We start from the raw sequence: 26,254 nt of genomic DNA on the forward strand, positions 1-26,254 counted from the left end.
GGTGGCCAGCACTATCCCCTTCTCCTGCAGTTTCAGCTTCTCCACTTACATTGTTGACACTTTATTTTCACCGGGCAACTTTTGTTGCCAATAATTCAGCGCAGCGAGACAAGGGCAGAGCTATAGACTCAGGCCTATCTGTCTGCACCGGGGAGGGTTTCACGGGTAGTTACACTGCGAAACCGTCCCCTGTGGCTGCAATTACACCTGCCGAAAAGTCCCATCTATCTGCACAGCACAGTAACCGAGCAGAACTGCCGCCGGGCTAGGGCAGTAAAACAGTCGCTCTCCTATCTCCCATGCCTAGGGTGGGAGAACTTCAGATCAGGCCTAAGTCCTGGTCTTCCTGAGGCAGCAAAGGATGTTCTTCCCCTGTGGTAATTATACACAGGAGGTAAAAGCCAAGCAAAGACGAGGCATTGTAGTTTCCAGCACGGACATGTCTCATGCATGAGTGGTCCCACTGAGCTCAGCAGGGCTTCTCGTGTGTTTGGAGGGCAGAGGGACCCACTCTTGTCATTAAAAATCCTTGTTCTCAGAATCCTCCTGGCCTCAAAGCCAGCCTGTAACTATGGGGTGTTTGCATGGAAGTGTCCCGGGGCAGGTTATCCCCTCACTGGGTTTTCTGGCACCTTTCCTCCGCAGTAGCTGGTACCGGCCACTGTCAGAGACAGGCAACAGGACTAGATGGACCAAGGGTCTGATCCAGGCTGGCAATTCCAAGTCTGAGGGCTCAGGCTAAGCTGTGTGGTTGTTTCTATTTCACCTGTGGAGAGCTGAGGATGTAACACACCACGCCCTATAGCAGAAGCAAGGGACAGGTTCCTGTCAGTGACCAATACGCAGGCTGATATGGAAATAAAGGCACAAAGACCATACCCACCAGCTTTCCTAGCCCCCACAGGCCCTTCCTCAGTTCCTCTACACGTCTGGCCCCTGCTGAGAGTGGTGTTCACACAGTGACAGCTAGGCCCTGCCGGCAGGACCTGCTTCACTTTTTTGTTTTTAAATAAAATATGCCAGAGCTGATGAGAGCTGCATCCCTGTGAGCCCACCTGATCCACAGAACAAGAGGAGCGGCAGGTCCAGCCTTGCAGGAAGACACCTCTGGGATAACTTAAGTCCCCATGCCTATTGCTTCTTCAGGAGCCCTGTTAAGACTGCCAGAGTCTCCTAGTCAGATCCTTATGTGGTTGGAACTACTCAACAGAATCTCATTGTACACAGGTTTCAGAGTAGCAGCCGTGTTAGTCTGTATCTGCAAAAAGAAAAGGAGTATTAGTGGCACCTTAGAGACTAACACATTCATTTGAGCATGAGCTTTTGTGAGCTACAGCTCACTTCATCGGATGTAACTCACGAAAGCTTATGCTCAAATAAACGTGTTAGTCACTAAGGTGCCACAAGTCCTCCTTTTCTCAGCATAGACCCAGAGCCTCCATAGCCCATTAGCAAGTCCTTTTCCCTGCCAAATGAAAAAAAAAACAAACCCTAAAGTTACTCGCTTCCAGCCCTCTCAAAAGAAAACTAAAAATATCCAGTAAAGTCTCTCGTGAGGTTCAGGTAGGGGAATTTACTCTACCTAACAGTTTGAAGGCACTGGTGTGACATAGATTTGGAAGGGGGAGGATATGTGTCTTGTGAACTCAATCCACCATGAAACAAACATTGTTCAGAAAGCCAGAGATGTGGGGACAACGTGGCTGGAACAAGTTTCGAGAATCCTTCTTACATGTTACATGACTGGCGGAGCTGCAGCAGCACCTAGTGACTGGAATAAATCAGGCAAGCTCGTTCAGTGTTTATCATTTCAATGTTTAGAATTTATGGGATGTACAGAGATTCTGGGTAGCGCAGGGGCCTGCTTTTCATGCACGGTAGTGTTGTTCTGAACCCTAGGCTCCTTTCTGTTCTTGGAATATTTCAGCTAGGTGTTCAAACAATTTAAGGGAACAAACAGTAAGAATGCACTGGGTACAGTAAAGAGTTTGATCTCTTATTTATAGTGACAGGTTTCAGCATAGCAGCCGTGTTAATCTGTATTCGCAAAAAGAAAACGAGGACTTGTGGCACCTTAGAGACTAACACATTCATCTGAGCATAAGCTTTTGTGAGCTACAGCTCACTTCATCGGATGCATTCCTGTAGCTCACGAAAGCTTATGCTCAAATGAATGTGTTAGTCTCTAAGGTGCCACAAGTCCTTTTCTTACTTATAGTGTCTCCCTCCTCATAACCCAGTCAATTTAACCTTTTAGATTCATGAAGCAGCATAGCGCTGTGATGGTTGCATCTAAACCTCTTCTGCAGTCTCTGCCACTCAAAAGGAGGGTTGGTTTTTTAAAATTTTGTATTTCTAGTAATATGTTAAACAAATCTAACAACATAAGTGTTGGGGGTAGCGTTAGCACCTAAAGTGTCCCTTTAATGAATGATTAAGATACTTGGTTAAAAATGATATGATACCTTCAACTGGCAACTTTAAAGCACAGTCAGCAGGAGTTATAGGGACAGAGTATTTTCAAGAGAATAGGTCACAGGACTAACTGGAGGTTAGGGAAGAAACATCCTATAGCAGTACTGAAATCTGTACTAGCCCCACGTGTAGTAGTTTAGTAAAGCAGATCCTTGCTGAAAGTGCAAACACTAAGTTACATCACAGCATTAATGTGTGTGATAAGGTAGTTGGCAGTCTGAATGCCCTTGCATATTATAGTAGTTATCACAGCCAGACACACTGGGAGAATCAAGGAAAGCTGAAGAGAAGTCTCAGTCTCCTCCTTTGAATTGGTATACAGGCAGTCCCTGGATTTATGACAACTGGTTTCTGCCAATTGCACCATAAGTCGAAACGTCATAACCACAACCCACTCCATTGCAGGACTGAGCGTCGTAAAGTCGAAACCTACTGTCATAAGTTGAATCAGGGTGTCAATTCAGAAATGGCACAAGTTCTGTTTGTCTTGTAAGTCGAACGTCGAGGACATCCTGTACAAGTTAGCTGGAAGCCCTAGATAAGCAACAGCATGCATAACAAAGGTTTGCAGGCAGTGAGGACCAGGCACTTCCCCACCCTCCAATCTATACCAGGAGAACTGGGGATTTAATGAAATTGCAGCTACAATGGATTGCCAGCCAGTGGAGAGAAAGCTCTGTTAGGAATGTATTCTAACCTAGAATGTTTTCTAAGCATAGTTGTGATGTTCCATTCAGGAGAGGATGATAGTTTATTGTCTTCTCATACCCACTAGAAAAGTTATTAATCCCACAGAGTTTACGATCAACAATTAATGCTTGAGAATACTGTTCTTACAACTTACCGCACCTAAAAAAATCCACAAAGTCCACATATTGTTTTTATAATTGTTTCTCCTTTGTCACAACGAACAAGAAATACAAGATTCCATTGAAACTGGAACAGTTCACAGGATGGTTGAACTTATATCTTCCGGGGTGGGGGGAGGGGAGAGAGAAGCAAACCCCTTCTCAACTTCTAAAGCCAACCTAGGTTAAATGCGCCACAGACGTCACCAAAGTTGGTCTGGATTGAAAATTCAGTTTTGGTTACACTGAAAGGTAACAGCACTTGTTGATAAAACCAATTTTGGACCCACTATTTTGGAGAGACTATTCTACCCATGATTTTCTTTCACAGACGTCATTAATGTGCTTGTTTCAAGATCCTGAAAACAAAAGCTCGTTCTTTTTCTAGATTTTGGTACACAGAAGCCATTAGTGCCATCCCTTCAAACATGATACAAATGAAATTCAAATTTTATCAGAAAAACAGCCTTTAACCTAGAATATCCTCTCTGTACTACTGTTAGAATGCTAGCAACCAGTGGGGATGAACTTTTGGTACAAAATAAAAGATTGACATGTCTACAATAGAGAAGCACTATCTTCCTTAACCTGAATTTGATTGATTAGGCAGGCAGTCCTGGAGGGAGATGTTTTGCTATGTTTACTTCAAATGAGGTTATTGCAACAATAAAACTGCAAACGTAGATATTTACCCTTTAGCTACACTATGGGATCAACTCCTATCCTGAAACAAACCATTAAGAGTAATAGGCACATATAACCATGTGATCCCATAGCTTGTATTCAGCACCAACGAGCACTTCGCCTAAAGCAGCACAGATTGTGGCATACATGCAACTTTTCCCCTTCATAAGCCCAAAGGAACGTAGTGTGCCATCGCAGCTGGGCTGGCGTGCCGAGCACACACCAGCACTGATGTCAGGGGCTGTATCTGCAGCTCGTCTGTCACATTCATGTTCAGAGTAGTTAGGAAAAATTATAAAAAAACAATCCAAAAAAGGTTTCATACAACATATAGTATCAAAATGTAAGAGGAACACACTAAAATCTGATCTCTTGGTAGAACAGGGCCGCCCCTGTTCCTGCAGGTCCTTCCAGCATGAATCAGGTTTTGCCATTTTTAGCTTATGGGCATTGACATACACATTAACTTCAATGAGAGTCTATCAGAAGGACCATCAGTCATTAGTTTCTGGATCTGTCTGAGCCATGTAAGCATCCAGCTCAGCATCGAGGTGTCCTTTTGTTTTAGACATGTAAGCATCTAATTGGTTGTCCAGTTGTTCCTTGGTCAATGCAGGACGTGCAGACCCTCTTCCTCGTCCTCTGCCTCTGCCACGACCACCAAAGCCCCCTCTTCCCCGGCCTGCCATGCCACGACCTTACAGTGAAACGAGATTACAGTTATGTACTACACTGAAATGCACCACCAGACTCAGAGAGAGCAACAAACATATTAAGGATCTGATCTTATCCCACTAGTAAGAGTTTAGCTACAGCAGCCTGTGTGCCCTCAACTCAGCCACCCCATACTACCTAGGAAAGGCAACACAGTTGGGTGGGCAGGCCCCTGAAGCAGCCACTCAGGTCCATAACAATGCTCAGTGTCGAGACCACCGAGTGACACATTGTGCACTACGTGGTACGTAGGAGAGCCACATGCAAGGTGGAGACAGGCTGGAGGCCAACGGTGCCGCTTCTGCTACTGTCCAGATCAGCACCTCGGTGAAGTCACTCCCCTGGTTGTCTCTCTTCTTGTGCATCAAGTGTCTGTTCAAATCTCTGGAGAACTGTCTCCCCCAAGTATCTCTGCTCTCAGTTCACCCTGCAACCTCAGCTGCTCATTATACTCTTCCATATCCTAATACCTCCCACGCTACCCCCACCCCTGGGCATGGGATATTTTCTTTCCTCCAGTGTGACAAGCACCCTCTTTTCCCCCTTTAAACCTATTTTCATGGGTCTCCTTCTCACAGAGCCTCTCATGTCTCTCTGAGCTATCAGCAAGTTTATCTAAATCACACTGAACTCTTGGGAGGGGAGACCTTTCTTTAAACCCGTTTTGTAAGGCACCACATATGTTTACTGCACTCTAAATACATGTCTACTTTACGTAGTATGAGAACTAATGACTTCCTACTTGTGGGCAAGTTACAAACTATTTGTCACGTTTAAAGGGGAAAACTTCCTGTTTAATAAGTATAAATAATCTAGTGTTGACACAACCCGGCTACTGCAACATCAGTAATATAAAATTACTGAGCAAGACTTAACCAAGAATGTTTTTGCAGCTGAGCCTAAGAAGACCCAACAGTTGGTGGGGACTATTTTTTGTATACCTGTTACATATCAAAGCACTAATGAGCCCGAGTCATCCAGGAGACAGTGGCAGCCCATACAGTGTAGGTACTTTGTTTACTGTCTACTTTTAAAAGTAGTGAAGACTCCACTGACTGAGATGGCTTTTGAAGTCGCAGTCTTGTATTGGGCTGTGCATGCCCATCAGCATCAAAGGCAGGGTCCATAAGGTAGCCTTATGGTACACTTTACATTGCTTGGTACCATTTTAGCCTGGCATTAATCCCTAACATACATTAGTGCCTTGATGCATTAGACAGTTACTAGCCAAGTATAATTAGCGTTTATTCCCCACCACCCTCCTACCAAGCTTTAGAAAAAGCAGCAATGCCATTAACAATTAGGAATAAGCTTGCTTTAGATCTACCCCACCAAATTTATATTCGGTGTCAATCTAGTTCTGACGGACCTGTTTTGGCAGTCCACTATGACTGAATTAATGTCATTTTACCAGGAAGACTAGGAAATAATGTTTAATCTCCAATATTAATTCACAAAAGCAAGGAAGTTGTAGGTTCTTACCTGCCATTTGCCACAGCATCTAGGAACACAGGTGCTGCAAAGAAATCAATGGGCCTTTTGCTAAAATAAAAAGCCACAGAATGTGGCTCAGTGAGCTCTGGTTGCTGTGATGTCCCATTTGAGAATTCCCTGGTTTGGGCATTAATGATTCCACTAGGTCAGTTGCGATTGCAACCTACATTTGTTCTAGTGCCAATCCCATTTGGGGACTGTCGTAATTTAATACTTTGCACTATGAAAAGAACCGAGTATCTAAGAAACAGATTCCCTTTCAAACTCCCAATGAACTAATAAAACCAGGGCCTGAAAAAACGCCACTTAAGCAGCAAGTAGAAAGCTTCCCTGTAAAGGTTGGAGGGCTAATCCCCCTGTTTCTGCATAACTTAGACTTTTGTTTAAGGAATGTGTTTCTAGCACCATATGGTTGTGAAGGTTACAGTTCATTCCCACCTGGAAAGTTAAACAATGCAGAGTCAGATGTTCAGAAAGAGCCTTTGCCACTACTCAAAGCCTCACCTAGCAGGAGAGTGACACTGACAAGACTCTGGTCAGTTTCACCACCACTATCCAGAACCCTCTGGGAAGCAGGGACACCAACTAGGATCTTGCCTTTCAGCACAAATGCTGCTAAAACCAACAATTCAGAAAATGAAAATAGAATGTGTTTGTATCCAGTGTACAGCATATTATCAAACAAGTGTATCTTTATAGAGGAGATTCTACTTCGCAAGTGCTTATATACATTATATTTTAACCAAGAAGGTGAAAGTTAAAGGCTGCTTCAGGTTCTTCTCTAAATAATGCCCTCATGCCTTCCCAAATGTCAGCACACTAACCTCTGCCACCAATTCCTCCACGACCCATGGCTCCTCTGCCTAGACCACCTCTCCCAGGTCCACCACGACCTCTAACGCCACCTCTTCTCAGGCCCATCCTAGGGGATATACCACGTCCTCCACGAAGTAAACTCTGACCTTTAATAGGGTGAGGAAAAAAAGTCAAGCAGGTAATCAAAACAAGAAGCTAGCTGTCAAACTTAGCAAGAAGTCACTGAATATCCACCCCCGAGGATATTTTATTTCCCATATTAACAATATACTCACCTCTGAGGGGAATGCCTCCTCTCAGCAACGCCCTCGCTCCACGTCCACCACGCATGGCTCCTCGTGGCAAACCTCTCTGACCCATAGGTAGCCCTCGTCCTCCAACAGCTCCACGAGCCAGGGGTCCTGCTGGCCGGCCTAATCGTGCCTGGATGTTACTTTTACCCAGGCGCTGCTTTAAGCTCTTCTGGAATGAAAGTTTTTTTTAAAAACAGGAAAGTCATGTAGCTATCAGGGACTTATCATGCAACTGGCATAGACGGAAGCAGATACCTCCACCAGAAAAAGAGGGAGCAGAATCTATACAGGGCCCAAGATCCACTGCAAAGTATTTAGGTCTCAAGAAAGATCTTGTCTAGAGAGGGACAGTCTGTCAAGTGTAAGCCCAGCTAGGAAGTGAAATAGACATCTAATCCCCAAGGTGGGCTGCAGCTTTCTATTTGAGAAAGGTGCTCAGGCACTAGTGATGAGCCTGATGCAAACTCCTAGAGAAAAAGTTAGTCTACAACCAGGAGACCTTTGCACTCACCCTCTGATAATTATATGCCTAAAGTTTCAGATCCAGTGATCTCACTGGAAAAATCTTATGTCTAGATTTCCCCAGACATCCACAGAGACTAAACCCTTCCATATTTGTCTTTATAAGCTAGAACAAACAGGAATATTCACCCTCTCCAAAACAACTGCATTAAGCTTCAATCTAAAAACCACAAGAGCCAAGAGTTAAGACCAGGATTGTTTTCTCCTCTCAAATGACCAATAACTCAGTTCAAGGCAGTTAAGGAAACACTTAGACCCAGTTTATACCACACAGCCCAATATATTTCAGCCTTAATTTGGGGATTTGTTTGCATTAGACACAAAGAACCAAATGTATGGTATAACAAATTTTAAAGCTGCTTTGGCCCAACTTCTCTGGAGAGTGGCCAGAGTCTAGAATGATGTTACATACCAGCTGTCTTTGAGTACAATCATAAGATTTCAGGCATTTCACAGTTTTAGATGAACCACAACAGGTCTACAACACCAAACCCTTTACCCTGCACAGCCAAACCTGCCCCTTGTACTGTCTGCATTGGAATAGGACACTGAAGCACAATGGTTCGCACTTGGTGAAACACAGGAAGGGATGGTCATGCATTAGGGGAAATGGTGCTGTCCTGAGCGAAGCAGCGTGGGTGCTGAGTTTGAAAGTTCATAGCTGTGACTGCATGGCCTCCCTAATGGCGCACAAGACCCTAATATTCTGCACAAGATGCTCCTCCAGAGGAACAGTCCCACTTCCCCTACATACCAGTGAACAGACCTTCCAAAGTCAATTGGTGATGACTGCTGAAGAGCACCCTAACACTACTAAACTACACTAGAGTCTCCACGTTTTCCCAGAGGAACACATTGTAGCTGTCATCCAAAAAGCTACCCATATAGGCTACCAGTCCTAGCATGCAATGTTCCACTTGATCTGCTGGCTGAACCTCCACACTAGATTTACTTATATACATTTCCATAATGCTCCTCCATGCAGCCCAAGTTCCTCAACACAAGAGAGGGCATTAGAGGCATGCTGTGCTCTAGGACTCTACAGGTGGCTTTGGACCACCGTAACCTATGCTGACTGAGAAGGAGCTGTGCCCCAACTTCTTTTCCATCAGAAGTTCCAACCTGAACCTCAAACTCAACATACATTTTGTTCTTAAACAGCTCAGCAAGATCCATAACAGCGTTTAATCCTAAAATATAGCGTGTGGGTACATGTGTGTAAATGGTTCCAATGAAAAAGTGAAACAGGTGCCAGTGAAGTAAAGCGAGAGGGTCTGTATTTTCCTCACAGACTCAGCCACTCACTGACTCAGCAAACAAAGGGGACAGTGTACTTTATAAAATGAGACTGGCCTATCCTTTCATATCACTAGTGAAGCTCTTATGAAATTATACTAAAAACCCTTTCTATGGAAATCATGAATTATTCACATATAGCTTTTGTTTAGAAGCTCCAGACAGAAAGTTTCTCTTACTAGTACCGGGTTCTGATTTTAGGGACAGTAGGCTCCTGGCCTCTGAGTGCAATGCAGTTACATTCCTTTCATGAAAGAACAAACACCAAACTCCAGCACAAGAGTAAGATAAAGATTGCAGTTATGTGACAAAGCCACTCAAATAGGAACGTTCCACAGTTCTCTCCTAGAGTGCCCAAAGGTGTCTGGGATTATATTTAATGACTACTGTATTCGAGTCATGCAGAACTGCTATTTAAAGCTAGCACAAAGCAGTGTAGCAGGACCCTCCAGACCCATGCTTTAATTATTTCCATGCATCGTATGTATACAAATTTCAAGAGAATCTCTTCAAGTCTTTCTCTGCTCTAACAGACGGTTATACAACACGGTACATTCTTTACAGTTCAAGATATTCTGATAAGAAGCACTTCGGCACCAGTAACATTGCTAATTGCCTCTTGGGCACCATACTCTAATCACTATCTTATCAACAAGGGCTCACATCCAGCAGACCCCATTCACTGAGCACAAAGCAATGCACAGACACTGTTTTTAAATGTGATGTACAACTCAATATGAATACACCTTTCTCAGATCTGCTGTTCCACACTGGACATTCAAATGGAAGCCAACTTTTGGGCTGTTCAATAGCATATGGCTCTGGTCAGTCTATGTGGATAACCGGAACAGTAAGATTCTTATTACCTTAGCAAGAATTTATGAGAAACCAAGAACTCAGTTTTAATTCGTGTAGTTCTTGTTCAGACAACTGCTGGCAATGACATAAAACAAGAAAAAAAACAACAGGCACAACGCCCCCTCAAAAAACAAAAAAAACACGAACAGGGAACAAGAGCTAGCATGTTGCAACACAACAGCAGCTAGATTAAGGCATTAAGAATTCAGCAGATCCAGAAAACTGGAATCAGACCATTTATGTGGGGGAGAGGGAAAAAGTTGTGAAATTTCAGGTTGTTCTCTCTTCTGGAAAAACAGCAAAGGAGGAGATTTAAACAAACAACCAACAGAAGACACGACTGACTAACTGAACTAAGCAGTATTAACAGGCTATAAATATAAAGCATTGCTTATCTGCAGTGACAATCTGAAATTCTCTTGAAGTCCCTCCAAACATTCTCAGCTCTTACTTTCAAGTGACATCTTGAAAAATTCTCATATCCTGAAAAGCCACCAGCTGCTGACAGGCATCACCAACTGTCTGCAGTGGAATAAGACACTTTCTCTCACCTGCTTAAGCTTCAAGGCAGCCTGAACAGAAGGTCTATTCTCCATCTGCTGGGCCAGTCTTCTGTTTCTGGCACTGGCCAGTTGCTGCTGCTGCTGCATGGTAGCCCGAATATTCACTGGCATCGGCTGTTTGTTCTTCAGCATATTAGTAAAGCTTCAAGGTCGAACAAAACGGGTGTTTAAATAAAGTTTTATTACAAACATTTATGGCATTTCATGGCTCTCAAGACTGGAGCTCCAGATCCCATGAACTTTATGTAAAAAGTGGTACACTTAGATCATGTCATATGCGAGTTATGTATTCCTCGTTTTCCACAAACGTGCTAGAATAGGAAATGCAGATTTCGATAAGTGCAACATATTAATTCAAAAGTGATAAAGTTTTAAGTTATTGCTTTTAAAGGTGGAAGAAGTTATGAAAAACAAGCAACAAGCAGAAATGGCCATGAGAGACAGGAGAAGACATTACAAAGAAACACGAAAGCAAACTGAAATCTGACTGTAAAAGCCAAGACAGATAGTTTAGGGGGGAAAACTGTTTAATAGTTTGAGGGCAGTAAGCATATTTATGAGACTTGTGTCACTCTGACAACAGAAAATCAAGGGTCTGGCATAACACTTATAAGGAGGACTGTTCTATCACCAAAAGAGGTGCACCATATGAGTGCATTCGTTTAGCCTACAATTTCTTTGGCATTTGGGAATTTCTTTGGTGTACTAGGGATTTTTCTGCCTTTAAAAATTATGTGGCATGAACATACCACCAGGAATGTAAGCTTCCTCACCAGTAATCAGTTTCTGCAGTATCCTAATAGCTACATATGACAGTGAAATTAAGCATCAGGAAGTGCTCAATGCAGTCTGGCTGGAACTAACAAAATTAAAAGGCAGGTAACTCTCCTGTACCGTACCTAACTATCTGCCTGCCTGCCCAGCCATGAACCGCAAGCATTGGCTAAGATTACTGCTCACTGCAGCGCACACTGGAATAGGGACTGCATATAAATGGCTTAATTTCTCCTTGGCTTAATGATATTAACATTTAATCTGAGAGTGAGTTAGTGAGAAAGTGAAATATGATCAGAAGCTTCACTGTTAGTTCATCAATAAAGATTTGCAAAAGCTTAATGGCATGACAGAGCAGAAGGCTCTTTAAGAGAGGAAAAAAAAGAGCAGTGCCAAGAAAGGAAAGCGATGGAGATGAAGCAAAGCATTTGTCTCTTACAAGGCCCAAGAACGTTGTTATAGAGCCTTTGGGCTGGTTTGGTGGCCTGCCGCGTGCCTCTTACAGGCCAGACCACATGCGTGTGTCTACCTTGGACAAAGCAGCAAGCCTTCTGCAGCTTCGGTAACATGCTACCATGCTGCAGTGTCAACTATATAAAATGTAAAAACGTGGAAGAAAAAGGGAGGGTGCGAGGTTTCTCTCTTTTTTTTATAAGACATCCCACCACATTTACGTCTCATAGAGTTTAATATTAACAGCTACTGACAAAATCCTCCAGAATAATTGCCCTTTTAACCTTGTGTACCACATTTGTTGCGGCTTAAGACAGAGGTGCATAGCCACCTGCCTTTTTTTAGTTAGGTTAAAACAGGGCAGAAACCACGTTGGTTTTGGACACTGGACACAGTGATAATTAAGTAAAAATTTCTTATGAGCTGAAGTTGCTGTTGACTTCCTCACCGCTCGTTCAGAGACATCTTGGTGGTGCTCTTTAGCACAACCTTCGGCGCTGACTGTGCAGCCATCTTCAGATCACGATCGTCTGAAATTAACAATAGACAGATTTAGTAAGAAGAACTGGGCCCATGAAATTATTTGGTTAGATTTTCCAGGCCAAACTTGTGTGTGTGGAAACAGCCAAGAAACACGTAAATCAGTGATGTGATTGCGCTAGCAGGACATTTCATGGCATCGCGAAATGTCCTAAAAGGTAAGTTTCAATAAACTAGTGAGTTAAGCAATCTCATCTCTCAACTGTGTGTCAGACTAACGCCACAGAAACATTAAACTCCACTTTCAGTGAAGATCTCACCTATGTATGCCATTAACAGCCTGGTGAAGCTCTTATCATTTCTAACTGGCTGGTTTCAATGAGGTTATAAGCTCATTGCATCCGATGAAGTGAAATGGGTTAGTCTCTAAGGTGCCACAAGTCCTCCTTTTCTTTTTGCGAATACAGACTAACACGGCTGTTACTCTGAAATGAGGTTATGATTTTCTAAGCAGGAGAGCAGTAGGAACTAATCTTTCTGATTCTGGATTCAGTTTCTGACACACTAGGCATTAAGGCTCTGGATGCAATAGTTCCTCTATCCAAGTGATTACCTCAGTGGGAACTGAGGCATCAGTTGTCAGACCCAGGCCAATTATGCCAATGCTCCTCTCTCTGCAAGCAGCCCCTGCACGAGGCTGATGGCCCAGAGAAGGAGGCTATGCCCCACAACTGCACACCAAACACATTATAACCTCATTCAGCGTTTCTGCTTTTTATAGGAGCAGTCCTGGGCCCCTTTCCACCCTGCATCCGAATTACACGAGCCGTCAGAAACACGGCTTATTTCCACAGCCTGTCTGGCCAGGGCTTTCTCTCGGAGAGCAGCGGGGCAGTTACTTCCATCTGGGATTGATTGGGATGCGCTCAGACACCGAGGTCCCCACACAGGCAGTTCACAAAGAGCCCAACATGGGTCCCAACCGGAAAACCCCCCTCCCAGGGCTCAGGGGAGCCCCAAAGCTGGCATCTCACCCCCCCCCCCGCCCGTGCTGTCTGAACCATCGCCCGCGCAGGGCCCAAAGCCCGGGGAAGGTTGTGGCCCCCAAGGGAGGTGTGACTGTGGGCCCGCCCTTCGGCTCCGCGCCTGGGCTGGATTCCCAGCCACAGCCCCCAGGCTGGAAGCCCAGCCCGAGCCGCGGAGCCCCCCCGCAGGGCACCACCGGGGCAGGGAGGCCTGGCCTAGGCCAGCCCCGGTTCTCAGCCCCACGCCTGGCTCGCAGGGCGGGAAGGCCGCTGGCCCCGAGCGTGGGGGGCGGGAGTGGTTGGGGGGGGTCTGCTGGGCTGGTCTCCCCGGGCTCTCAGACCAGGGGCGAGGCACGGCAGGGGCCCCAGCCGGAGCCCCGGCTCGCGGCCTGTCACAGCCGCGACGCTGGGCCGTGCCGGGCCCCACACGGTGATCACAGCCCCCGGCTGCCCGGCCCCGGCCCCCGCCCCAGCCCAGCCCCCCCTGCCCGCCGCGGCCCCTCTGTCACCGAAGCAGACGGTCGCCAGGACTCCGGGCGGGGCTGCGGGGCGGGGGTGGGGCTGGCTCCGTGGGGCTCCGTCCCCTCCGCCCGCTCCCGCCGCACTCGCTCTCGAGCGCCGAAAACAAAATGGCCGCCGCTTCCTTCCCTACTCCCCCCGCGCGCCGAGCCGGGGAAAATGGCCACCGGCCGCCGCGTTTTGCGCAGCCGCGAGAACGCGCCCACGTGACCCCGCTCGCCCCTGGCGCGGCCGTGTACCCCGTGATCGCTCCCGCTCTTTCCCGCCCCCGGGGAGGGGGCTGCGCCACGTGACCACTCCCTTTTCGGGAGGGGCCGTTGGGAGGGCGGGGCTTGGGGCAGTGGGCGGGGCCTCATGGGCGGAGCCTTGGATCTGAGGGGGGGGCCTGAGGGCCCCAGGAGGGGGGGCAGGGTGGGATATAGGGGGCACTTGGGGCAGAGGGCAGGGCCCCAGTGCAGCTGGGGGGGTACCCTGGGCTGGAAGGGGGGGTCAGGGATTGTGGGCCCCGAGGCGGGTGTGGGGCCTGGGCTGGGTGGGGGGAGCCCAGCTGTGGGAGCCGTGGGGTGTGGCCCCTCTGGAAGCAGCTGGGTAGGGGGGTCCCCCTGCTCTGGCCGGGGTCACCTGGCCGCAGCAGTTGCCCTGCAGGGTGGGCAGCGGGCTGCGAGAAATGCCTCTGCAGCCGGCTCAGTGGCAGGTCTGGCCATGCCCCCGCAGCCGTTCCAGGGTTGGGGGCCGGGTTAGGATCTCGCTCTAGGGCCATGTTCAGACCCAACCCCAGGTGAGAGCGACCATCAGCAGAGGCCTCAGGGACTGAACTCCCCCTCGGGCTCCCAGAAGGGGATCCCCCAGGGCTGGGTAATTAGCACGCTGAGTGGATGAAGCCTGCACTTCCTGTGTGTTATCTATCAGACGGATGATTGTGGCCCTTCACCCTACCCGGCTCAGGGGTTGGAAGTCCTTGGCCCAAGCACTGCCCGCTCGTGACACCAAAATAAGTCCAGCTGATTGTACAGATCTGTCTAATGTGAAATTCCTCCAGCCTACTCAGCTCAGCAGCAAACCAGCTAGCAGCATTGACACAAACCCCTCATTGTGCTTCTGTGTCAACTGGACAGCTGACCTCTCTCAGAGCTACTGGCTTAGGCTGTCTGCAAACGCAGGCACAGGTCGATGCATCAGTTACACTCCGTTCACGGTTTGCAGGTTTTCTCCAAAACAACGTGGGTTTATTTAAAATGAAGGCTTTGAATGTGGTGCATGAGATGCCAATCATCAGGAAACAGTCTGAACTTGCAAAGGCACCAGCCCATTTACCATTCTGGGCCTGCCAAGGGGGTGGAACTGGCAACAAAATGGTAACAACTACGAAAAAGAAAATAAGGCTTACTCACATGGATGTTGATCCTCATTGAATTACTCCACATGTGCACCAGCACTGCAGTGGGCAGACGTCAGTGCTCCGGCGCTCTGTTCCTTCAGCTGCAGTGGCCACATCGGTTTCTGATCAAGATTTGTGCACTCCTGGGAGAATGCACCCTCTCCTGTGCTTGTGGCTTTGTATTTGCGGAAGTGAGCGGCTGTGGTGAAGAATGTCATCTGTGTTACACACACAGCATTAGCGCCAACCTCAAGCTTGGATTAAAAATGCGGAGATTTTAAAACAGAATCAGTGTGAGATTCTTTCTATTTCTCTGCTGGTTCTGGAGCCTTTAGGGTTGCATTGATTCCCATTCTCCAGCTTTTTTCCACAACCCCGAGGATTTTTGTCTGTAAACGAAAGCTGAGAGCATCCTGCCATCTCCTAACTCCGGGAGCCGGGACTTTAAGAAAAACACCAAATATCAGGAGGCTCATGATAAAATCACCCTACTTGGCAACACGGCCTTGGGCATCATGGTTAATATCGCTTGCACTATGGAAAAACAATTTAAAAAGAAGTTTTAAACAAGCCCTTGAATGGATCATCGCGTTCTTTCCTGCTTAGTGGGCCTGATTCTTCAGCTTCGTAACTCCAGTGCCTGCAGTGGGTTTACTCCTAGCTTACTCCTAGCTTATCCCAGCAGGATAGTGAGTTTGTGTGTGTGGTTTTTGGGAGAGGGGTGAGTGGGTGAGAGAACCTGGATTTGTGCAGGAAATGGCCCAACTTTATTATCATGCACATTGTGTAAAGAGTTGTCACTTTGGATGGGCTATCACCAGCAGGAGAGTGAATTTGTGTGGGGGGGTGGAGGGTGAGAAAACCGGGATTTGTGCTGGAAATGGCCCACCTGATGATCACTTTAGATAAGCTATTACCAGCAGGACAGTGGGGTGGGAGGAGGTATTTTTTCATATTCTCTGTGTATAAATAAAGTCTGCTGCAGTTTCCACGGCATGCATCCGATGAAGTGCGCTGTAGCTCACGAAAGCTCATGTTCAAATAAATTGGTTAGTCTCTAAGGTGCCACAAGTACTCCTTTTCTTTTTGCGAATACAGACTGACATGGCTGTTACTCTGAATCCTAGCTTACATTGTTGTCAGAGGACTATCACATCCCACCGAGTACATGTGTTCCCTTAAAATGGGGTGGGTTTGTCTCTGGGGCTGTGATGGATCAGTTTATTATCTGCTGCTAGGAGTTCAATGCCGTTTTCTGCATCACAGGCTTCGAGCTTCTCTTTTGCAAAGGCTGGGAAGGGAAGATGAGAACCTGCTGCCAAGAACGGGGGGTGCCAGAGCTCAGCATCAGATTCTTTGGGCTCACAGGTTCAAATCCCACCCGATTCTCTCCAGTCCTTTTGCTTTCTGCTCGCAGACACATCAATCTCTGTGCAGTTTGGTTGCCTCTGACGAGCTTGTCAATGCTGAGCTCCTGTCAGCTTTGCACAGACATTAATGATGCCAGGGCATTTTTCCTAAAGATTCCCGCCCCCCGCCTTATTCTTGTGTAGACTCTCCCCCTCTGTTCCTGACTGTTGTGCCCAGATGATCACCCTGCACCCCAGAGGTGGTTGCAGTTCAGCAGCACCGGTATCTAGTTTGCAAAGTGCTTTGGCACCGTCCCAGAGAAGTGTCAAATCCACAGAACGGGTGGGCGGCTTTGGAGCTGTCCATCCATCATGCTCAGTGTCAGCCCTGCTAGGCCCACAAGGTGGCACTCCCTGCGCTGTGTGCCACGCAGCGGAACAGCGGGTACCAGTCAGAGGAGGCTGTTGACTGGGCTCCTGGCCGCACCCGGCCCTTGGGAAATGAGCTAAGAACGGGTTCTTCCCCCTGGGAAATGGGTGCAGCACTGTGTTTGTGAATTTCCTACCACCCCAGCAGGAGGCTGTCCAGTCACCCACGCTTCTCCTGCCCCCTTTCCCAGCCATCCCCCTTGTGTCCCCATTTCCCTCCCAAGAGGCTCCCGCCTCCCTTTCCTGCAGAGACCGGCCTGCTTCGGGCGGGGGTCCCGCCTGGTGGGCCCTGGGCCATGTGGTGCCAGCTACGAATGGGCATGAACGTGGGAAGAGAAAGGGCCAAACTTGCCTCTGCAGTGATCCCGGCTGAGGCACTTGGGTTACACCAGAGCTTAGGGCCTGTGCTCCCAGCACTGAGGCAGGGGCAGGTGAAGGAACAAGGCCTGGGGAGGGGGATGGTTGCTTGGCTTATGGGTCAGAGGAGGAGGGTCTGAGAGGCCCGGTGCAGAGAGCAGTGGGGAGGGGTGTGGAGAGTGCGGTGGGGTGTGTGTGTGTGGTCTCACTGGTGGCTGGGGTGACCGGAGGGGCGACTCTCCTTCACCTGGCACTGTCCTGGAAATGGATGGCTCATGCCCTGCAGGGAATCCCGAGGCTGAGGGCCCTGAGCCCAGCCCCACGGGCCAGGGCATGGCCTCCACCCTTTTCTAACACCAGGGATAATGTCGACCTTGGGACCAGGAGTTCCCCCCCACCCCCACTGCAGCAGTGTCCCCCTCACCACAAAACTCCCCCTGCCCCACTGCAGCAGTGTTCCCCTCCCCATGCTGCTCAGCATCACTCCCAGGCTCAGAGGAAGGGGCAGGACACTGGGGCGGGTTTGGTGCCTTTAATGAGTAGCTCTGTCTAGCTGGTTAGAGGGGATGCCGGCGGCTGGCTCAAAACGGGGGTGGAGTGTGGGGTGTGGCTCTAGGGGACTCCAGGAGGTGCGGGCTCCCCGCTCAGGTGTCCTCCCAGAAGAAGGCGTTGCAGGCCACGGTGAGAGCGGCCACCAGCACCACGTACTCCTTGAAATCCACCTCCCCGTCACCGTTCTCATCCAGGTCCTGCATGATGCCATCCACGGTGCCCGCGTCCTTCTGGGTCTGCAGCAGAAACACCCCCAGGGCAGGCAGGGTTAGCACGTGGGGCTCAGGGAGGGGGGTTGCTCCTATGGGAGGGGAAAGGGGCCCAGGTGGCTGGGGGGATCCCCAGTGAGAGGCCCCTGTCCTGTGCTCAGGACAAGCCAGAGAGAAGGATTGGGAAGCTGGAGGCATGGGCTATCCGCCTGGCCCTGGATGGGAGAGGCCCTAGTTTGGGGGAGGAGAGGGCAGGGGTCAGCGGGGAGGGGAAGGCTTAGAGCTGCAGTGGTGGAGGAGAAGCAATTATGAGCCAGGGACTTTCGAGAGGAATGTTGGGAAACTTCATACCAGAGAGACCCGTCAGCCTGGGAGGGGCTGGGAGCCCAGCGCCTGGCATGTGGGAACCTTCTCCGGCCCATGCCCGGGGGAGCAACAGTCCTGTCCCGGGCCCTGGCATGGCTCTGCCGTCTCAAATCCCTGCTCGGCCCCTGGCGACCACCCACGAGAGGGGAGGCCAGCGCCCGCGGGGGAGTGATGGCCCAGGGGAGAGGCCATCATGTGGTCCCTGTGCTGGAATGGCAAGGGCACCCAGTGCCTGGGGCGGTCCCCTAGGCCTGCCTGCTCCCTCCCTCTCACTGCCAACCTCCAGGAAGCAGCCCAGCTCCTTCTGCAGCAGCTCCTTCAGCTCCTTCTTGCTCAGCTTGTGCTTGTCGCCCTCCTTGCCCGAGTAGTTGTGGAAGACGGCGATCAGCCCCTCCATGGCGCGCTCCAGCTCAGACGCCATCGTGCCGGCTCTGCAAGAAGCACCTCGAAGGGCTGAGGAGCCCAGGGTCTGGGTGGCACGGATGGGGGGCTGGGGAAGGGCTACCAAGGAGCAGGGGCCCAGCCCCTCCCTGCCAGCATGCCTGGAGGGACCCACGGGTGGGGAGAGCAGCCTGTGGGCCCCAGCCAGCCCCTGCTCTCTTCACGGAGGCTGCCAACGTGGGGGCCGAGTAGTGGCTGCAGTTCTGGGGACGGGCGCCCCTACCTGCCGGGAACCAAAGAGCCACGAGCCGGGACTGGGCCAGGAGACCCCGTGCCCCACACCGCGTGGGTGTCAGCCCCGTTCTCTTGCCACAGGGTTTGTTGTGGTGGAAAGGCCAACACGAGGTGCCGGGGAAGGAGGAACGGGGCCCGTGGGGGGCAGGGCAGGATCTGGCCATGCAGCCCGCCAGACCCCCAGGGAAACTTTTGGGGCAGCAGTGGCAGCTGCCCAGGTGGGGCCTTCCTGTCCAGGGGCCTTGTGGAGCTGAGGGGTCAGACGGCACCCGTGTCACAAACAGGTTCGGAGCCCCCTCCACTCCTGGCTGCCCCTGTCCCCACCTCCTGCACAAAGCAAGCTCTGACCCAGAGCTATTGGTCTCCACCTGCCTGGCTGTGTCCAGAGCTGGCAGACAGCTGCGGGCCCCACTTGCAAAGCCCTGACCCAACCAGAGCAAAGGGGGGCAGATCACAGCAGGGGTGACAGCTCCGTGGGGAATCACTGGCCGTAGCCCTTCACTCCTGTAGAGCCACCTGGCCTCGGGCTCACCTGGGCCGCACCTGAACAGCCGCCCGGCCCCAGGGCTCACCTGGACTCCCCCCTGTACAGCCACCTGCCTCTGGGCTCACCTGGGCTCCCCCCCTCCCCATACAGCCGTCCGGCCCCTGGGCTCACCTGAGCTCCCCTGCACAGCCGGCTGGCTCAGCGCTCTTGCAGAGTGAGCCTGAGTTGGCTGGTCAGTGACTTTAAATAAGAGCAAAGCCCCCCTCCCTCCAGGAGGATCTGATACCAGAGACTGGGCTGCCCGGCTGGTGATGCTGGTCCAGTGCTCCCCTGATTTAAAGGGACAGAGACAGCGGAGGGGCCCGCTTGTAGCAGGGGAGCTTTGTCCGTGTTAGGTGCTGCACAGCCGGTAACACGCGTGCGCACACCCACACACGCACATGGAGCGACGTGTGGCTCACGCCTCTCCCTGCATGGGCACACGTGCTCCGCCTCGTCTCAGCCCCTCCCAGAGGCGCCTACGCGGGGGCTCGAGTTTTCAGTCGGGCTCAGAAGACGACACACGCGTGCCTCGGAAGAGAAGACAATCCACGGGGGCACAAATCATTCAACATCTGACGCTGAAGGCGCACCCCCCTCCCGCCACCAGGGCCAACTAAGGGGCAAGGGGGGCTCCATGGGGCTAATCCGTGAGCAGCCCCTCAGCGGTCTGGGGCCATTTAACAGCTGTGAGGGGCGCAGGCAACTGCGTCGATCCCACTGACCCCATTCCTCAAAGCGGGGCCTCAACCCCAGGAGCCCTGCTGGCTCTGCAGGAACAGGCCTCTCTCCTCCACCATCGCCCTGGGATCGAAGTGGCAGCTGCCCAGATTCCCAGGCCTGAAGAGACCCTGCACTCTTGTCCAACCTCCTTGCAGCCCAGGCCGGAGGATTTCCCTGCCTTCGTTCCCGCTGGAACCAGAGCAGAGCCCCCAGGAAAACACCCCAAAGATGGCCACTGATGGAAAATCCCCCCGGCCCTTGGCAAATTCTCCCATTGGCTAATGGACCCTCAACGTTAATGAGCAGCACCAGATTTCCAGCCTGCATTTGTCTAGCTCGAACCCCCAGCTGTTGGGGCCAGCTCAACGGTTCTCCAGAACTGGGGAACCTGGACGGCAGCAGGCTGGGGTCTGCAGCAGACTGGGGTTGTGACGGTATTTGGGGTCATTACTGCAGCCAGCACATCAGTGTTACTCCAGTACCTTGGCTCGGCATTACTACTGTATTCGTGGGGTGATTGCACCAAGCGGCCCAGTACTGTTACTCCGGTACTTTGTCTGAGTGTTACTCCAGTACCGTGGCTCGGCATTACTACAGTGTGGGGCCATTGCACCAGGCGGCCCAGCACTGTTACTCCGGTACTTTGTCCGAGTGTTACTCCAGTACCGTGGCTCGGCATTACTACAGTGTGGGGCCATTGCACCAGGCGGCCCAGCACTGTTACTCTGGTACTTTGTCCGAGTGTTACTCCAGTACCTTGGCTTGGCATTACTACTGTATTCGTGGGGTCACTGCGCCAGGCGGCCCAGCACTGTTACTCCGGTACTTTGTCCTAGTGTTACTCCAGAACCTTGGCTCAGCATTACTACTGTATTTGTGGGGCCACTGCGCCAGAGGGCCCAGCACTGTTACTCCAGTACTTTGTCCGAGTGTTACTCCAGTACCTTGGCTCGGCATTACTACTGTATTCGTGGGGTGATTGCGCCAGGCGGCCCAGCACTGTTACTCTGGTACTTTGTCCGAGTGTTACTCCAGTACCGTGGCTCAGCATTACTACTGTATTTGTAGGGTCACTGCGCCAGAGGGCCCAGCACTGTTACTCCAGTACTTTGTCCGAGTGTTACTCCAGTACCTTGGCTCGGCATTACTACTGTATTCGTGGGGTGATTGCGCCACACGGCCCAGCACTGTTACTCCGGTACTTTGTCCGAGTGTTACTCCAGTACCTTGGCTCAGCATTACTACTGTATTTGTGGGGTCACTGCGCCAGGCGGCCCAGCACTGTTACTCTGGTACTTTGTCCGAGTGTTACTCCAGTACCTTGGCTCAGCATTACTACTGTATTCGTGGGGTGATTGCGCCAGGCGGCCCAGCACTGTTACTCCGGTGCTTTGTCCGAGTGTTACTCCAGTACCTTGGCTCAGCATTACTACTGTATTTGTGGGGTCACTGCGCCAGGCGGCCCAGCACTGTTACTCCGGTACTTTGTCCGAGTGTTACTCCAGTACCGTGGCTTGGTGCAATGGAACACTCTGGTAGATTTTATCCTGAACCGGTGCCAGCCGCGGTGGCTCAGACGCCTGTAACCCATCCTGCTGCTTTCACGCTGCCCCCGGTGCTGATAAGGCCCCGGCTATCGGATGTCTCCTGGCGGCTCCTGCTGGACAATGGGAGCCAGCATGGCGCGGCGGGGGGGCCCTATCGGGTAACGGGCCCGAGCCCCCCTCGGCCTAGTGCTGCATGTCTATATAAAGGCCCCTTGTCAAATTAAAAAATCCCTGCTTGAAAGGTTGCTGCGGTAACAGCAGAGCCAGGAAACCAGATTCCTGGCCCGGCGCTCAGCTGCTAGAGTGGGCTCGGCGCAGCTCCTGTTACAGACACGGAGCCTGTGATAAATGCCGGCCGGGTGGGCACAAGGGTGTTGCCGGGGGAAGTGGTTGTCATGCTGCTCCGGCTCGGGGTGGCCCCCTGGTTGCCCTCAGACCCACCTATAGAGTGAGCCCCAAGCCCTAATACCCCGGGGGGCTGCCCCCATACCTGATCTCATGCTCAGAGGCAGGGTTGCTGGGAGCGGGGGCTCATACCCCAGGGGCCCTCATCCCTTGGGGAGCCAGTTCCACCCTCCTAGCCCAAAGCTCTGGAGGTCGAGAGCAGCAAGAGCAGGGGATCCCCCTCTCTCCCTTTGCTGCAAATACAGAGCCCAGGAGGGAGACCTGCTCTCCCCTGGCAGTCAGTGCTGACCCGGCTTGGTGCTAGGGGGCGCTGTGCGGCAGGGAGTGGGGTGGGGGGGGTCCCATAGGGGGCACTGTGCGACAGGGAGTGGGGTGGGGGGGTCCCATAGGGGGCGCTGTGCGGCAGGGAGTGGGGTGGGGGGGGTCCCATAGGGGGCGCTCTCCCCGGGCAGTCAGTGCTGACCCGGCTTGGCGCTAGGGGGCGCTGTGCGGCAGGGAGTGGGGTGGGGGTCCCATAGGGGGCGCTGTGTGGCAGGGAGTGGGGTGGGGGGGGGTCCCATGGGGGCGCTCTCCCCGGGCAGTCAGTGCTGACCCGGCGCGTGGCGCTGGGGGCGTGTGCGGCAGGAGATGCTGTTGTTTCCCATGAGACATTCACCGGAGGCCCTGAGCCCGTGGCTCTGTTGCACAAGAGCCCGGGTGGAAACCGGCTGGCTGGCCTGAATTCCAATGCAGACACTAATTTGGGAGCTCATCATATCCTGGCTCCCCACCTGCGGGCTCGGTCACACACGGCGTGCTTCCTCCCGGCCAGCACCGCCCCTGCGTTCCGCTGCAGAGGTGGCCACATCTCGCAGCCGGCTGCAGCGCTTCTGTCTAATCTACTCGGCTCGCGGTCACGGCTCTTTAGACCCCGCTCAACCCCGTGGCACCACGGCACCCCCCGGCCTCCCTGTACAGTGCTCTGGGACCCCGCAGCACAAGCCAACGTCCAAACCTCCCGGCACCCCAGCGGTGCCTGAGAACGCCGCAGTGACAGCCAAGTCAGAGCTCGCGCCCTCCTGCCCCGTGAGGCTAGGCCGCTGCCACTGGAACAAAGGGAGAATCTCCTTTAGAATCTCCTCAGAGAGACTCTGACACACAGCTGAGCAGGGGAGGGCACGGGTGCACAGACCCGAGGCCCGGCTGGGCCGGGGGCAGAGCGGGGGCATGGCCCCTGCCTCACAAAGCTTCGGGTTGAAGCAGAGGAGCAAAGCAGCCCAAACGGGGACAATGTTTAGTTGCACCTTTTAAAAAACCAACAACCTGCCCCCGCCACGTACGTCATTGTCCCCGGCGGCCTCCCGCCTGTAGCTGTGAGGCACCAGCTCCGACGCCACGGGGACGGGCAGCTCCGGGAAACCTGAAGCAGGTTTCTGGGAGTAGGAGACGCCTGCTGTCTGTCTGGAGACTCCAGCCCCCTCTGCCTGGCGGGGTACATGTTAAAGTCCAGATCCCCATGGCAGGGGGGCAGGAGGGGCTGCTGGGCTGTGCCTGGGCTCTGGGTCTAACAGGAGATGGGACCGATATGTCCCCCACCTGACTCCCCCAGTTTCCGCCTCTGTTCCCCCTCCCCCAGACCCAATCTGGACTGACAGCCCCAGGAACCCCCCACCCTCCCTCTCCCTGCCCTGTCTGGGGTGCGGCATGGCCAGACGGGGCAGGAGCAGGCGGCTGGCATTTCGCTGGGCCACGCACGTTACCCAAAGGGGTCTAAAGACAAGTCCCCAGGCTGGGAGGTGCAGGATTGAGCCCACTCCCTGAGCCTGTGGCTGGGATCCTGCGCAGGGACTCCGGCTGGGGTGCTGCCCCCCATCTGGGTGTCCTGTACCATAGGGGTGAGGCACAGAGCAGATCCCCCCTCAGCGCCAGGCAGGATGGAGCCCCTCATTCCCCACACATCTGAGCTGGGAAGTCCCCTGGCCAGGGCAGCTGGGCCCTGCTGTGGGGCCAGACCGGCCTGGCTTCCCCCTCCCGCTGGGGCTGGGGCAGGGGGCAGGGGAGCAGTTTGCAGCCTGACACAGAGCTCATTCACTGGGCTGCTTTTCCACTTGCCCACTTGGCTGGTGCAGCTCCTGGTGTGGGCAGGGGCGGGGCGGCTGCGGGGGTGCGGGGGGAACCGCACCCTCCGGGCGGGAGGGAGGCAGCTGCAGCCATCCGAGCTGGGGGGCAGAGGGTATGGGGGGTAACCCCTGAGTCTGTGGCTTGAATGAAGTCAGCAAAACCCAAGATCGGTCTCAGGCCCTTTGGAGACTGGCCCCGGGCAAAGGAGAGGGAGCGGAGGGGGGTGGGAACTGCCCCTGGGAATGCCCCCCCCCCAGAGACGAGGCCCCCTCAGTGCAGGGGGTGCTGGCTATGGCAGCCAGAGGGTACACTAGGGACTGGGGGTGGTCATACCCCAGGGCAGGGCCAGGGAGGGTGGGCAGCGGGGGGCGGGGGGTCATACTCCAGGGGCCGTTCTCCCTGGCAGACCCATTCCACCCTCCCAACCCAAAGCTCTGGGGCTCAAGGGGAACAAAAGCAGGGGGATCTCTCTTTCTCCCCATGCTGCAAGCACAGCCCCCTCGACCCTCCTCTCACCCCATTTGCAAGCGCCCCCTCCTGCCAGCCCTGCCCCCCGACTCATACCTGGCCCTGCCACCCACCAGCTCCCATTCCCCCCGGAAATGGGGCCATAGTCCTGCTCTCATCGGCGCCTGCAAGGGCTTTGCCACACATGGAAGCAGGAGCAGGAGTGCCCCGAACGCTTCGTGGGCCCTGCCCCACGCCAGCTCCGTGGGTCCCTGGCTCATGGACACACGGGGCAGCACCCCCAGCCCACGGAAATCATCAGCCCTCCAGCCCCACCAGCTAACACCACCGGCCTGCCTCCTCCAGTTCCCGTCAGTTAGCTGAGCCCCCCGCTTGCCCCCTAGTCCCCTCTGTGCTCACCCCCCATAAGTCCACTGGCTCCAGTCACCCCCTGGCGAGCGAGAGCAGGATTATGCCCCTGCCCGTCCTGCCACAAACCCCACGGGCCTGAGCGTCCCCCCCAGCCCGTTTGCCTGGGAGTCGTAGTTTGCCACTTACTAGTGGGTGGGAGCAGGCTGCTGCCGGAGTGACCCTGCCTGCGGCGTGCCCTAAGCCTGAACGCCGCGGGCCCCCGGCCCCCTTCCCACCGCCCTCGCGTCCCAGCCCATGTCCTAAGAAGGGGAACTGGCAGCTGGACAGAGCTGGGGGGGGGGATCTGGCTCAGCCTGCACCAACAGCTGCTTTCTCTGAGTGGCTGGCAGGCTCTGCTGCCCGCTGGCACCCCTGCGAGCCCGAGCCGTTCTGCTTCGTGATAGAAAACGCTCGCTCTGTGTCCCTGGCGCCCGGCTCCAATGCATGGCGCAGGGCTGGAGGCAGCCCAGGAGCTTGGAGTTCCAGGGGCAGCCCCATGTAGGAGAATCTCTCTCTTGGGCCCCCCCAGCCCAGCACCCCAATGCCCCCAGCCCTGCTGATGTCTCAGGCCCAGACTGCCCGGCTCCCTGGCTCGCGGGACTAATGCAGCTGAGAATCCGGCCCTGGAAAGGGAACCAGATACGGGGCATTGACGTCTTTGCTAGGCCGGGAACCGCAGGAGGAAATTCCCTGGCAGGGCCCAGCTGGTGCCAGAGACTGGAACCCTCCCAGAACCTCTGAACCTCAGAGTTACGACTGTCTGGCCCTGGGGGGCAGGATGCAGGAGGGGAGAGCCCAGGCCAGGTGTGGGGTGTCTGGCGGCCGGCTGGGTGCTGGGGGTGGACACTCAGGCGTTACCCTATGAAGGCTGTTACCCGCTCAGTGGTTAATGCACCCAAGCTGGAATGGCTGGAAGGCTCGGCTTAGCGCAGTAAAGCAGAGAGGGGGCAGGTCCAGCAGTTAAAG

At 52.9% G+C, this 26,254-nt stretch overlaps 2 protein-coding genes across 5 annotated transcripts; both read right to left on the bottom strand.

Annotated features, from left to right (window-relative positions):
• Positions 1 to 3,342: 3,342 nt before the first annotated feature.
• On the bottom strand, positions 3,343 to 13,953 carry CHTOP (chromatin target of PRMT1). Of its 3 annotated transcripts, XM_084613075.1 has the most exons (7): positions 13,805 to 13,953; positions 12,239 to 12,320; positions 10,552 to 10,705; positions 7,307 to 7,493; positions 7,040 to 7,177; positions 6,204 to 6,237; positions 3,343 to 4,704 (listed from the first exon to the last, which is right to left on the bottom strand). In XM_084613075.1, the coding sequence occupies exons 2-7, from the start codon at positions 12,301 to 12,303 to the stop codon at positions 4,572 to 4,574; spliced, it is 711 nt and encodes a 236-aa protein (XP_084469201.1). In that variant the 5' UTR covers positions 12,304 to 12,320; positions 13,805 to 13,953; the 3' UTR covers positions 3,343 to 4,571. The 3 variants fall into 3 exon arrangements, with proteins under 3 accessions (XP_084469201.1, XP_084469200.1, XP_084469199.1); XM_084613074.1 differs by lacking the exon at positions 6,204 to 6,237 and having other exon boundaries at positions 7,307 to 7,490; positions 13,805 to 13,952; XM_084613073.1 differs by lacking the exon at positions 6,204 to 6,237 and having other exon boundaries at positions 13,805 to 13,952.
• A 3,892-nt stretch (positions 13,954 to 17,845) lies between these two features.
• S100A1 (S100 calcium binding protein A1) lies at positions 17,846 to 25,513 on the bottom strand. 2 transcript variants are annotated; one of them, XM_084614025.1, is made up of 3 exons: positions 25,436 to 25,513; positions 18,735 to 18,885; positions 17,846 to 18,115 (listed from the first exon to the last, which is right to left on the bottom strand). In XM_084614025.1, exons 2-3 carry the CDS (start codon positions 18,873 to 18,875, stop codon positions 17,972 to 17,974), a joined length of 285 nt encoding a protein of 94 aa, XP_084470151.1. In that variant the 5' UTR covers positions 18,876 to 18,885; positions 25,436 to 25,513; the 3' UTR covers positions 17,846 to 17,971. The 2 variants fall into 2 exon arrangements, with proteins under 2 accessions (XP_084470151.1, XP_084470150.1); XM_084614024.1 differs by lacking the exon at positions 25,436 to 25,513 and adding an exon at positions 19,788 to 19,892.
• Between the last annotated feature and the right edge of the window lie 741 nt (positions 25,514 to 26,254).

The sequence above is a fragment of the Lepidochelys olivacea genome (genome assembly GCF_965140295.1).
Source record: "Lepidochelys olivacea isolate rLepOli2 genome assembly, chromosome: 24".
In the NCBI taxonomy this organism is placed as follows: domain Eukaryota; kingdom Metazoa; phylum Chordata; order Testudines; family Cheloniidae; genus Lepidochelys; species Lepidochelys olivacea.

Coding starts and splice junctions, on each gene's coding strand:
- CHTOP (XM_084613073.1), bottom strand. CDS start 12,303: ATGGCTGCACAGTCAGCGCCGAAGGTTGTGCTAAAGAGCACCACCAAG. Junction 7,494..10,551: donor CTGCCTTGAAGCTTAAGCAG/GTGAGAGAAAGT, acceptor CTTTCATTCCAG/AAGAGCTTAAAGCAGCGCCT. Junction 7,178..7,306: donor AGGAGGCATTCCCCTCAGAG/GTGAGTATATTG, acceptor ACCCTATTAAAG/GTCAGAGTTTACTTCGTGGA.
- S100A1 (XM_084614025.1), bottom strand. CDS start 18,875: ATGGCGTCTGAGCTGGAGCGCGCCATGGAGGGGCTGATCGCCGTCTTC. Junction 18,116..18,734: donor AGCTGGGCTGCTTCCTGGAG/GTTGGCAGTGAG, acceptor TTTCTGCTGCAG/ACCCAGAAGGACGCGGGCAC.